This window comes from Thamnophis elegans, chromosome 10 (genome assembly GCF_009769535.1).
Source record: "Thamnophis elegans isolate rThaEle1 chromosome 10, rThaEle1.pri, whole genome shotgun sequence".
Lineage (NCBI taxonomy): Eukaryota > Metazoa > Chordata > Lepidosauria > Squamata > Colubridae > Thamnophis > Thamnophis elegans.
In genome coordinates this window covers 24,846,663-24,859,102 of record NC_045550.1, presented here as the reverse complement: position 1 = coordinate 24,859,102, position 12,440 = coordinate 24,846,663, and the positions used below count along the sequence as shown (strand labels likewise).

The window sequence follows — 12,440 nt, the reverse complement described above, 5'->3', positions numbered from 1 at the left end:
TCCATGAAGAGGAAGTGGGAATAGTCAATTGGAAAAAAATTAATTGCAATCAACAATTTACATTTGACAAACATTCTATCTCTCCCACTTGCCTGGCTTTATTTAAATTTTATGCATTGAGTTATAACAAATTGCATGTAGCAATATATTTCTAAAAATAGATGTTGACTGCAAAAATGTACAAATTAAAAATGTAAAACATTTCCATTTCACATCATTATTTTTTTAGGTCAATTTTAGGTTTATTTTAATGGATCGAATAGAAACCGAATTATCTGTTATGATCACTGTAGCTTGCATGTCAGGCTGCAAGCAAATTCATATTATTTGTTTGTGTCCCCCTCCCTTTATTATTTTTGCAAATAACTCAAATAATTGCTAGGGAGGTGCCTTTTTAATTGCTTTTCTCCCAACCAAATTAAGCTTTGCTGCCTCTTTTCCCTTTGCAATGTGGCCCCTGTTCTGTACTCTCAAATGCCCCCTCCTCCCTCCCCCATCTGACAGAAGCCACTTAACTTCTGCTGGCTTCCCCAATGACTTTGGCTGTGAGAATCCAGCAAGAAGCTGCCTTGCCTGAGGACTGTGGGATCTAAAGGCTGGGATTTGGTTAACAATGGAAAGCAGGACTATAGAGATAGCCATTGCTAAGTGATAAGGTCGCACTTTAGAACCATCTTGCTTAGTGTCGAAATTCTGATCCCAGTTGCTCTTATAAGTTGACAACTACCTGTGTATGACACTTAGCACACCACCTGGATTCAGCTCTATTATGTTCTTCCTCTTAATTTTATAGAATCAGAACATATCCATTTTCTTTCATTAATTCTATTGGTTAATTTATGTTTTATGTTAATTTTTTAAATTTACTTCTTTATTTAGCATCTTCCATGTGCCATGGTCAACATGAAATTTTAATATAGGTACAGCTCTCATTCCGACTGCAGGGAGCTACATGTAAATGAATTTACATGTACTCAAATGTAATTTGAGTACATGTACTCAAATGAATTTACATGTACTCAAATGTACTCAAATGAATTTACATGTACTCAAGTTACATCATTCTATTGTTATTACTGTTGTTGTTTTGTTCTTACATTTTGTTCTTACATTTTGTTCTTACATTCATGGCTGGTCCCCCAGCTTTTTTGGTGGGGGGGGGGGGTTGTTAACTGGGCCTAGTTTCAGTTCTGCATGTGAATCTATATTTGAAGAGCTTTGAATGTGATGACTCTCCCAAATGATAGCACCATCTCTTTCAATGAACCTGTCTGATTTGATATTGAGGTTTATCCCGAAATTACAACTGATTTTTCAGAAGTGACATTGCTGTACACATAAAATGAGGCTTATTAATGAACCACAGCACATTTAATGATGTCGCATATATTTCTTCGTTGGGTTCCTCTGGGTATGGAGAAGGGATCTCCCAGTTCATATCCTGGTTTTAAATATGTTCTATGATGGAAACTGCAGCTAAGAGTCTCTCTACAGTACATCATGTCTGAGTGATCAGGTTGTAACTAAGCAACTACTGTGCATATTCAGTTTAGTCCAATTGGGATCACTATGGTACTTTGCTTTTTTTAAATGTATATCTTCTCTTTCCATACAATACAAAGCTAAACAATATATTTAAATCATGTAATAATATATATAGTAAAAACAGAGAATAAAGCAGTGATTAATTTAAAAAGAGGTCAATTTACAGCTACGTATTTCAAAGGTAAAAGTAAAGGTTCCCCTCGCACATATGTGCTAGTCGTTCCCGACTCAAAGGTAATGAACAGTAATTGGCCTGTACCATCATTACCTCCTTAAGGAAAGAGGCATAGTACCTTTTTCAAGCCAAAGACAGCACTTGGTCTTTGAATAGTATGTTTGATGGCTGTACACCGTCAACTTTTTAAGAAGAGACTGGAGAGCCACTTGTCTGAAATGGTATAGGGTCTCCTGCTTGAGCAGGGGATTCGACTAGAAGACCTGTAAGGTCCCTTTCAGCTCTATTCTGACTTTAAATGACATGTGTTAAGAGTATTTTAAATGAAATATCCAGGTCTGACCTCAAGGAAGTGTGCAAAGTTCAAGCATGCAGAGCTATTCTTGAAGTGGTATTGTGTAATGAATAGCTCATGGCAGAAGATTGGATTGATGACATTTGATTGACACTTTGGGTAATTAGAGTATAGGAATTTACTAGGCAACTAGTGACCTTCTAGGCCATTGTTTCAGAGATATTTCCTTACCCGATTCGTCAATGCCTATAAAAAGGCAGAACTTCTGATATGCTTCAAAAGTTCTTAAAAATTCAGGGAGATATTCAGAGATATATCATGTTCATGTTGAACTGTGTAGCACAGTCCAACATCAGCAAAATAAATGTTTTCTAACATTTTTTATTCTGTCATAAACTGTTTTATGATAATTATTATGTCATAAAATGTTTAATAACATTGGCCAAATTTCAACTTTATGGGAAACTTGGGTTCAGGTCTTCAGGATTTTGGGTACATTGTGTAAGTTAGCCCATTTGAGATGCCTTGGTTCAAATATTGTTGCCCTATGATGCACTGTTTCACCCAGTTAAAGGTTATAAGAATGAATATTTTTGTAGTATGTGTGCATTTGTTGTCAGGTATAGCTGGCTTCAAAAAATACTTAAGACTGGGTTGTTCTCCCCTTTGTGTGGGTCAGGAAGTTGGTTGACCCCATGAGATATTGATAGTTTATTGTTGATAGATTATTCTTGGTTGCCATTCTTTCTCTGTTTGTACTATTTTTTCATTGTTCCTTATTGATATACTGTTCAACATCATTCACTAAAAAAGCAGTGTGGATGGCAATTTAAATTAAATAAAATAACAATAAAAACTAAATTGACCAAACTGAAGAAAATAAAGACAAATTAATGATCTGGAAATTAAGATAATCTGGACAGAAAGGCTGAATATATAAAGATAAATATTATATATGCTCAGCTCCATTTAACCTCCCCGAACTCCACCCTGATAAAAGGGATTAACAGTTCATAAAAAGAAACACACACATGCACACACACACACACACACACACACACATTCATACACATTCATCCAGCCATCCTGTCCCTGTCCAATATTCAGATTGATTAGAGCTGTGCAAGCCATTAGAGGGGCATGACTTGGAGCATTGAGATTGGTGTGCTTCTTGGCATATCTCTTACAGAAATGCCTTTTATGTATGGAATGTATGCTCTAAAACAGGGGTGTCAAACGTGCGGCCCATGGGTTGATGCGTCACATGCTAGCCACCCCACCCCATTTTAGGGAAGGGGAAAAAAGGGATACATCACGTGATGATATGTTATCGCAAATTTGACACCCCTAGTCTAAAAACTGAAAAAGGGCATCAGGCTGTATAAGTGACAATTCAATTTGAAGTTTTGATCTTTGTCCTCAAAGGTATTTGCAATCTGGTGCCAAAGGCCACACAACACACACACACACCACTGTCATCTGACCACATTCTTTTGGGCTCTTGGCAACTGCAATCACATGACTGTAATTTATAATGATTTGCTGAAAAACAGCTTTTATTTCCAATTTTGACACAAACACCGCTTAGTGAATCTTGTGTTTGCTTAATGACCATGATATTCATTTCACAGTCATGGATTCACTTAATGACCATGGTGGTTTGCTTGACTGCTGCAAGAAAGGCAGTAAAATCGGCTCGGTCACATGATGAACTCCTTTATGACTGTCATGACTTGCAACCTTAACGGGCAGCTCCATTGTGTTCATAAGTCAAGGACTATGTGAATAGTTGGGATGAAGGGGGAGGTCACAATTGATTGGACAAAGATTGGAGAATTTTTTGGGATGGTCTCCTGCTTTGGCCAGGAGTTGAACTAAAAGACCTTGAAGCCCCATGATTCTATGCTATATATTTTCTTTTTCTTTGTAGAATTGTAGACTTCAATAAAATTACTATTTTAAAAATGAATAGTTCAAGTTTTGCTTTCTTCCTTTTGTCAGATTTATTTAAATGGTTTGTATATAAGTGAATAGCAAATACTGCAAGTGGACAAGAAATGCACAAATATATCTTTTGTTTTTGCTTGGAGAAAAAATGGGATTGGAATAGAAATGGAATGGAATGAAATGGAAATATACTGAGGATATCAAGTAAGAAGGAATATTTTGGCCAGAATTCTAATAAAGGTTACTAAAATATGCAGAGTATTTTTTTTATTTAACAACCAATTACCTTGATATCTACTTTGTCCTTGCTGCTACTGGGAATTAATTCTAATAAGTATTCTAGCTACATCAGCAAAAGCTCAAGAAGTGGTTTGCAGACCCTGGTACAATTTTTACCCTTTACCATTTTAATGAAAACATATACTATGATAGTCTCTCAATTAGTTTTTCCTTTATATTAAGATGCAGTTACAGTTAAAAGGAATAAGTATTTCAGATAACATAATTCCATAATCAGCTAATAGCCACAAAGGACATCTTTGTGAACAATAGATTGACATGGTAAATATAGAGCTTCTTGAACTGATTCAAATAAGCTGTTATGAGGTATGCATCCCCCCCCCCCCATTTTGTACTTATACATTGGCCTACAACAGAGACAGCTTTAAAATTGCAGTTACTGCCAGAAGTCTGGCTTCTGGGCAAAATTTGGCTCCTGAGCAAAGTTGAAGTAGTGGTGTCATTTTCCCAATCACCACAAAGAGAAAAAATAAGTAAAGTCATGAAATCCAGAATGGATCAGAAGTGCATTTCCAAATATGGCATATAAATTGATAGGGAAGCTTACGTCTCTTTAGGTTCCCTTCCATCCCTTTCTCCTTGCTTTCTTGAGGAGCAAAGTATTGTGATTACCCTTCACACTTTTCATTCTGGATTTGAGGAAATTATATCCTTTCCAAAAGAAAGGAAAAAAGAATGAACACAGGAGGAAACCTGCTGCACCATTCCAAGCATCTTTCCCCCAGGTTAGGCCCATGGCGTATCTAAGAATAGATCAGAGTGAAGAAACAATACAGATTTACATCCTAAGTGTTTCTGTGGGATTAGGCCAGTCAGATAGACAAATTGTGCCTATAAGGTGAGATCTAGAAAGAGACCATTTTGAGTCACCATTGGAGCTGTTGAGGCAGAAGGCCTGGTTTGCAAAAACTTTGTACCTACAAATATTGGAGCTGTTGAAAAATCCTGTACTTCTTTCTCAGCTGCCTCCATAAAAAAGGTTTAGAAATGGGAGCAAGCGAACTAGAAATAAATGTGACTTCTTTGGAAGGTTTCTGATGAGAGCAACTTTTGCATGTCATTTAGAAACCAATGACCCAGAGTATGGAGGAAGAATGGAGGGCCAATCAAGCACAATAATCCCATGGTCATTGAACCAAGTTTTGGTGCTTTTGGCAAAAGTTGCTCTCATCAGAAAAGAGGACTTTGGACCAATGAGCAACAGGACTTTGGACCACTGTGCTTCATTAACACCAGGATCAACGCAGCCGTCTACCAGGAGATTTTGGAGCACTTCATGCTTCCTTCCGCAGACAAGCTTTATGGGGATGCTGACTTCATTTTCCAGCTGCCCACACTGCCAAAAGCACCAAAACCTGGTTCAATGACTGTGGGATTACTGTGCTTGGTTGGCCAGCAAACTCGCCTGACCTGAATCCCATAGAGAATCTATGGGGCATTGCCAAGAGAAAGGTGAGAGACATGAGACCGAACAATACAGAAGAGCTGAAGGCCGCTATTGAAGCATCTGGTTTTCCATAACACCTCAGCAGTGCCACAGGCTGATAGCTTCCACGCCACGCCGCATTGAGGCAGTAATTGCTGCAAAAGGGGCCCAAACCAAGTACTGAGTACATATGCATGCTTATACTTTTCAGAGGTCCAATATTGTTCTGTGTACAATCCTTGATTTGTTGATGCATGTAATATTCTAATTTTCTGAGATGGTGGATTTGGGGCTTTCATGAGCTGTAAGCCATAATCATCACAATTATGACAAATCACGGCTTGAACTATCTTGCTTTGCATGTAATGAGTCTATCTCATATATTAGTTTCACCTTTTAAGTTGCATTACTGAAATAAATGAACTTTTGCACGATATTCTAATTTTTCAATTTTCCCCTGTATAGTGTCCAGAATCTTGCAATCCTGAGCATAGTGGCCAAGGCAATTCAACAACATTTGAATCTCCACATTTAAAAAGTTAATTCTTAACATTAGGTACCTTTGCACCTGTGTATGAAAAGTCTTCAGTGTTGTGTTCCTTGAGCTAATGAAATAGTCCCTGTGTGGCACTTGAACTGATGAGTTTGAGACCCTGGTTTGGAGAAACAAATGAAAAATAACAGCTGCAGTCTTCCATAAACACCTATCTATACAGGTAGTCCTTGAGTTACAACAGTTTGTTGAATGACTGTTCAAAGTTACAATGGGACAAAAAAATGACTCATGACCATTTTTTCACACTTATCACTGTTGCAACATCCCCATAGTCACATGATCAAAATTTAGATGCTTGGGAACTGATTCATATTTATGACTGTTGCAGTATCCCAGAATCATATGATCAGCTTTTGCGACGTCCTATCAAGCAAAGGTAATAGGGAAGCCAGATTCACTTAACAACCATATTACTAACATAACAGTTGCAATGATTCACTCAACAACTGTGGCAAGAAAAGTTGTAAAATGGGGCAAAACTCATTTAACAAATGTCTCAATTAACAATGTAAATTTTGGGTTCAATTGGGGTTATAAATTGAGAATTACCTGTATGCATTTCTTTGGGCTCCTGTTAAGAGTCTGTAATATGCAGGAACATTTGTTTTCCCTTTCAGATTCCTCTTCATGTCAAAGATGTCTTTATTTATCACCTATTTATTTATCTCCTTCAGTATAACAGTTGGAATTAGCAAATGTGTGAGTGCTGTTCAGAACTGACTCATCCGCCTATTGGAGATCTGAATCAAAAGCTTAGGACTTGGAGTGAACTTTCAGCACTAGTGAGATCAAACATACCCCACCAGAACAGTTGCTTTAATGGAAGATTGTATATATTGCCAGTTTCATAAGAAACTAATTAATTTGTAAGCTGCTCAGATTTGTCTCTGAACAAGATGGGCAAAACTTTGCCCATCTTGTCCAGAGACAACTCTGGGCAGCTACAAATTAATTAATTAATGCTAATTTGCTGTCCTCTTTGCAGGTAGTTGGGGAATAACATCATAATGGTTATGACAAGAGGAAAAACAAGATAATTAATTATCTAGAAGGATAATTGCTAGTTCATATGTCTTTCTGTGCATGCTCAAACTGTGGGAGATACTAGGAAAAGCAAAATTGGAATATAGCAACTGAAGTGTAATAGTTTGTATTTCCATATATGCTGTTTCACAGTCCCCAGAGTTACAATTATTTTCTTGCAGTGGGGTACATTATTTTTTTTCTTCAACTAAATCTATAAAGAGATCAAGGAATGAAGGTCTGTTTAGTGGTATCATGGTGAAAGATAAGGAGTAAATTATTTCTTAGGGCAAGAACTTATCACAAAAGCAATTCAATTATTCTCTTCATATGCCATACTCTTCTAATTAGAGACCCCAATTCACAGGTATTCAAGAATTTCAAGTCTTATTAAATAAGAGAAAATAGGCTATAGGGCATGAAGGCTGTAGAACGTCATTGGGAAAGGGATGGATAATGCTTCAGATGTTGTTGAACTAGAGCTCCCACTATTGTTACTTCTTTTGCTTGTTGGGACTCTTAGGAGTTGGAATTATGTTTTGTTCAAATGTAATTAAAACTATGTGATTAACACATCACAATTGTTGAGTTAAAGTGATGCTCATTTAGGCAGAATGCAGCAACACCATGGAAAATAGCAATTTTTAATAATACTGGTTCAAATGATGATTTTTAGATGAGAATGGGGATTTTAAATCTACAAAGATCATATATGTTATTATATATAACAATAAATCACCAATTGTGATTTATTCACTGTTTTGTCTATAGACCCTAACAAAAAAGCTTCTAGTCTAAATTGTAGATTAATGTTTGACTTTTAAAAAATTACATTACTTATTTCTATCCAATATTGTTTAGCTCTTTCACAAATCTACCAGAGGTAATAAAAGATTCCTATTTGAGTTTTGACATTTCCAGCAACTATTTGGGCATACATTTTAGCCATTGTACCTGGGGATAAATACCATCTATACAGAAATTCTTTTTGAGGTTAAAGCATAAAGTAAATTTCACTTCCTTTATCTACATATTTTCCCATTGATCAATTGGTATTTTAGATTGAATTCCTTTTGTCCAGTTCTTCATACAACTTTTACATAATTCATCTTCTCTTTCTGATTTTAACAAAACCTTATATATTTTAGTGATAAGGTGGCCATAATTTGTACAGTTCCATTGTTCCATAGTTTTATCATGTTTGAAATTGTACACTTTCTTACCAACTTTAAAATCCCTCTGTGAGTTGCAAATATGAAAACCACTGACAGTTGCAACCTTTTAGTGCCAGGTGCTCTCTGGATTTTAATTTAGTATCATATGTGGACTATTCCAATACATCTGCACACCTTAACTTTTTTTGACTGACCCTTTTCTATAATATGTTTTGGGGAGGAAAAGCCATAAAGGTATTTTGGAGCATAGTCTCATATTTATTCCAAATTCTCAAAATGGCTCCCCTAATAAAGTTGATTTCTAAAATCAACATTAATCTTTAACCTTATACCACCCATATGCATGCCAGGCCAAGACAGTTTGTAGTCTTAAAGGATAACTCCAGAAGAATTCTGCCAGAGTTCCCCTGGCCTTTTAGATCTATTTCCCCTCAACTCTGAGGCTTATTGCATATTATCCAAAGCCCTCTGTTTGAGAAAAGGACAGAGAGATGTGATTCATGGAAGTTCTGGTGATCGCCCGCTATTTTGCTGTTTGGTGGAGAGTGTTATTTGTTATGCTTAGTCTCTCATGGGTAGTTGCATTTCACTGTAAGTTACTATTCCTATTCCTATCACAGTCTCAGCAGATATGCAAGAAAATGGTCAATTGAATTTAGGCATAGTGGTTTTTGCTGGGTAATTTTTTCATTGCCAATAAAACTGACAACAGAATTAAATGAGCCTGCTCGCGAAGCCGGCAGCATATTCTCCTGCAGCAGGATTGTTGACAAACTATTCAAAAGTAATCTTGCAGTGAATCAACTTTTATTCATTCCTTTGTGTCTGCATTGTTTGGGAAATGGAGTGCAGTATTAGGCAGCAAATTCTATTTGGCAATATCCTGTTGAAGTCTATGGCAAGAGTAGGGAAGTCTGGATATGTTTGTACATGTATTCCTTGTATCAGTAACTGCTGCTTGGCAGAGAATGGCGTGGTAGGAAACTGGAATATGCCTAAATGGGCAAACTTCTCTGTTTTTCAGGTCAGGCATGTACTTTCTGGACATTCATGTCAGCAAATAAGGACCTATGGGCCTTCATAATGACAGGAGGAACTGTCATTTAGCAACCCTTTCATAATTAAAGTACACTTGTTCCTAAATTATTTAAAAAACAAATTCTTTCTATGTGACCCAGGATTCTGGAATGGAGGCAGATTTGCATTTACTTGAGTAGGTTTTAAGGTTTATCTGACTTAATCTGAGAAGTTCCATTTTCTCTTCTGTTTATCTCTTAGGAAAGCAGAAATAAAATTCTATCATTGTGAGATAAAGTGGTGCTATCTGCTATTACTGTATGTTGCTTTTCATGGAATTGATTGATTGCTTGCATATATGTTGTCAACTTGGTGCCGACTCTTAGTGTCCATATAAATAGATTTTCTCCATGTCAATCTGTCCTTAACCTGGGCCTTCAGCTGTTCCATTGCTATACTCATTGCCGTTGAAAAGGAATTCATCCATCTTGCTGCTTCGACCTCCTTTTTCTTTCCTCCTTTCCCAGGACTGGAACCTTTGCCAGAGGGCTAGGTATTTGCAAGCTATGTTCGAATCAGAGTACTGATAGGTTATTATTTTGCAAAGTAATTACTTCTGCAGTTTTAGAGGTAGGGTTAATTATATATTTATGCATCAGTTTTTTTTTGACATTTCAAAGCAATATGCAATTAATATAAACAAAACAGAAAATAGGTTTAAAACTAAGTAAAGGAATAATTTTAAAAGTGTAATTATAAACAATTCTGTCATCATTGAAAGATTGCGGCATAGCTGCCAAGAAACTGTTGCTAAAATGCTCTTTCTCCTGCAATTGAGCTTTTATTTCATAATGCCTCTGATAAAAGGTTCATCTTTGTGAAATTATGCACTTGGAGAATGTAAATAAGGTAGAATAGTTGTAGGAATATCTCCACATACCTTTGAAAGACAATCTAAAAATACATTTTAGAAAGTTTCCATCTTCTGATCTGTCTTTTCTAAATTTTCTTGTTTTATTATGTTGGATGCTTCATAGGATTTCAGGGTTTTAATTTGCTTAACTGAATTTGAGAGTCCCTAACCCCGTAATGGCAAACCTATGGCACCCGTGCCACAGGTGACACGCAGAGCACCCTCTGTGGTCATGCGAGCCGTCACCCCAGTTCAGCTCTGCTACACATGTGCGTGCCCTCCCACCGGCCAGCTCTTTCAGGTCTCTGCCACGCATGCACATGCAGGAGGTGTGTGCGCATGCATGGGGGGCATACATGGGCATGCACAGAGGCGGGGTGTGGGTTGCACACGGGTTCATACATGCGGGGTGTGGGTCGCACATGGGGGTGTCTCATTGGATTATGGGTGTGCATGCACGCTTTCGGCACTCAGGACTGAAAAGGTTAGCCATCACTGCCCTAACCTCTCAATTTAGTCTCCAGTAGACTTATTGATGAGGATGGGGGCATTTCTAATGCTGTGGACTATAAATCAAATTGGAAATGGAAGCCATAATGCACCTTTGACACGTACTGTATATCTAATTGAATTAATTACTTTAATTAATATAATTTTAATCATTTGCTCTCTTTTTTTCAGCAGATTTGAGACTTTTGTAATCTTGGAATTGAGTTCCCAGTAGAGAACTGTATGAACTTGCGGTTATATATTTCAGATATAATAGTATTCAGCATGTTGATGTTTAATTTCCATTGTGTTTTTGGGATGCAGGTTTTGGAAGTGGTGCGCTCCAACTATGATACACTGACCTTAAAATTACAGGATGGGCTTGACCAATATGAGCGATACTCAGAACAACACAAAGAAGCCTCTTTCTTTAAAGAGCTGGTGAGTTTTAACTCTCTCATAAAAGGATCATATAATTGGCTCATGATCAAGCTTACAGTTGCAGCAATAATGCAACAAAAGCAACCTGTATATTCACAAAATGTATGAATTATATAACTGTAGAAGCCTGATCATTATTTCGGTCAGATGGTGGGCAAGTATACTTAAATACATGTTTTATTTTTGTTTGTTTTGGGATTCCTTGAAACTTTTTTTTTAAATACATACTTTTTTATTTTCCATTTTCATAATATACATACAATCACATGTATACTATTACATACCCAGTATCCTATTGTATTAAGTGGCAATTACATCAATTCCTCTTGTCATCAACACCCAAAAAGATAAAGACCCCTTATTAGCTCTTCCTTGAATTCTTGAAGAAAGTTGGAAATATGTCTTAGAGATCTTTTTTTTACATTTTTTACATGCACATGAAGACTTTTCTCCAAAGGCAGAGATATCCCATGCTTACTAGTTCAGCATTTTACAACAGATCTTTTGATGAAGCAGAAATAAAAATGCTTTCTCCCCAAGCAGACTTTATGCTGTAATTTCAAATGCTCTGTTAGGATATCCTATTCTCACTAGAGAATAGGATATACCAAGAACTGACTGCTTATTGGATCTATGCAAGCAGCCTTGATACATTTTGACAAGATGCTTTGCCCTATGAGGGCCATTTACCTCACTGAGATGAAGCGGCAACAGGAATTTGCAAAAGTCACTTTAGTCAGGAGGAATTGTGCTACTTTGGGAAACAACTTCAAGGGGATACTTCAACAAATCTTCATTGATAGGCACAGCTTAGTTTCTTATTTCCCAGTTTTCCCAGTTGCAATATATGGCTGTGAAAGTTGGACCATAAGAAGGGCTGAGCACCAAAGAATTGAGGCCTTTAAACTATGGTGCTGGAGAAGACTTGTGCGAGTCCCTTTGATTGCAAGGCAATCAAACCGGTCAGTCCTAGAGGAGATCAACCCTGACTGCTTTTTAGAAGGCCAGATCCTGAAGAACTCAAGTACTTTGGCCACCAAATGAGAAGGAAATACTCACTGCAGAAGAGCCTAATGCTGGGAAAGATTGAGGGCAAAAGAAGAAGGGGATGACAGAGAATGAGGTGGCTGGATGGAAT

General features: G+C 37.1%; 1 protein-coding gene across 5 annotated transcripts in view; it reads left to right on the top strand.

Moving 5' to 3' along the window:
- ARMH3 (armadillo like helical domain containing 3) overlaps nucleotides 1-12,440 on the top strand; it is a 154,200-nt gene that overhangs the window by 138,419 nt on the left and 3,341 nt on the right. For all 5 annotated transcript variants that reach the window (XM_032225543.1, XM_032225546.1, XM_032225547.1 and 2 more), the window contains one exon: nucleotides 11,186-11,302. In XM_032225543.1, coding sequence (XP_032081434.1) covers nucleotides 11,186-11,302 — 117 coding nt within the window. The remainder of the gene's footprint in view (nucleotides 1-11,185; nucleotides 11,303-12,440) is intronic.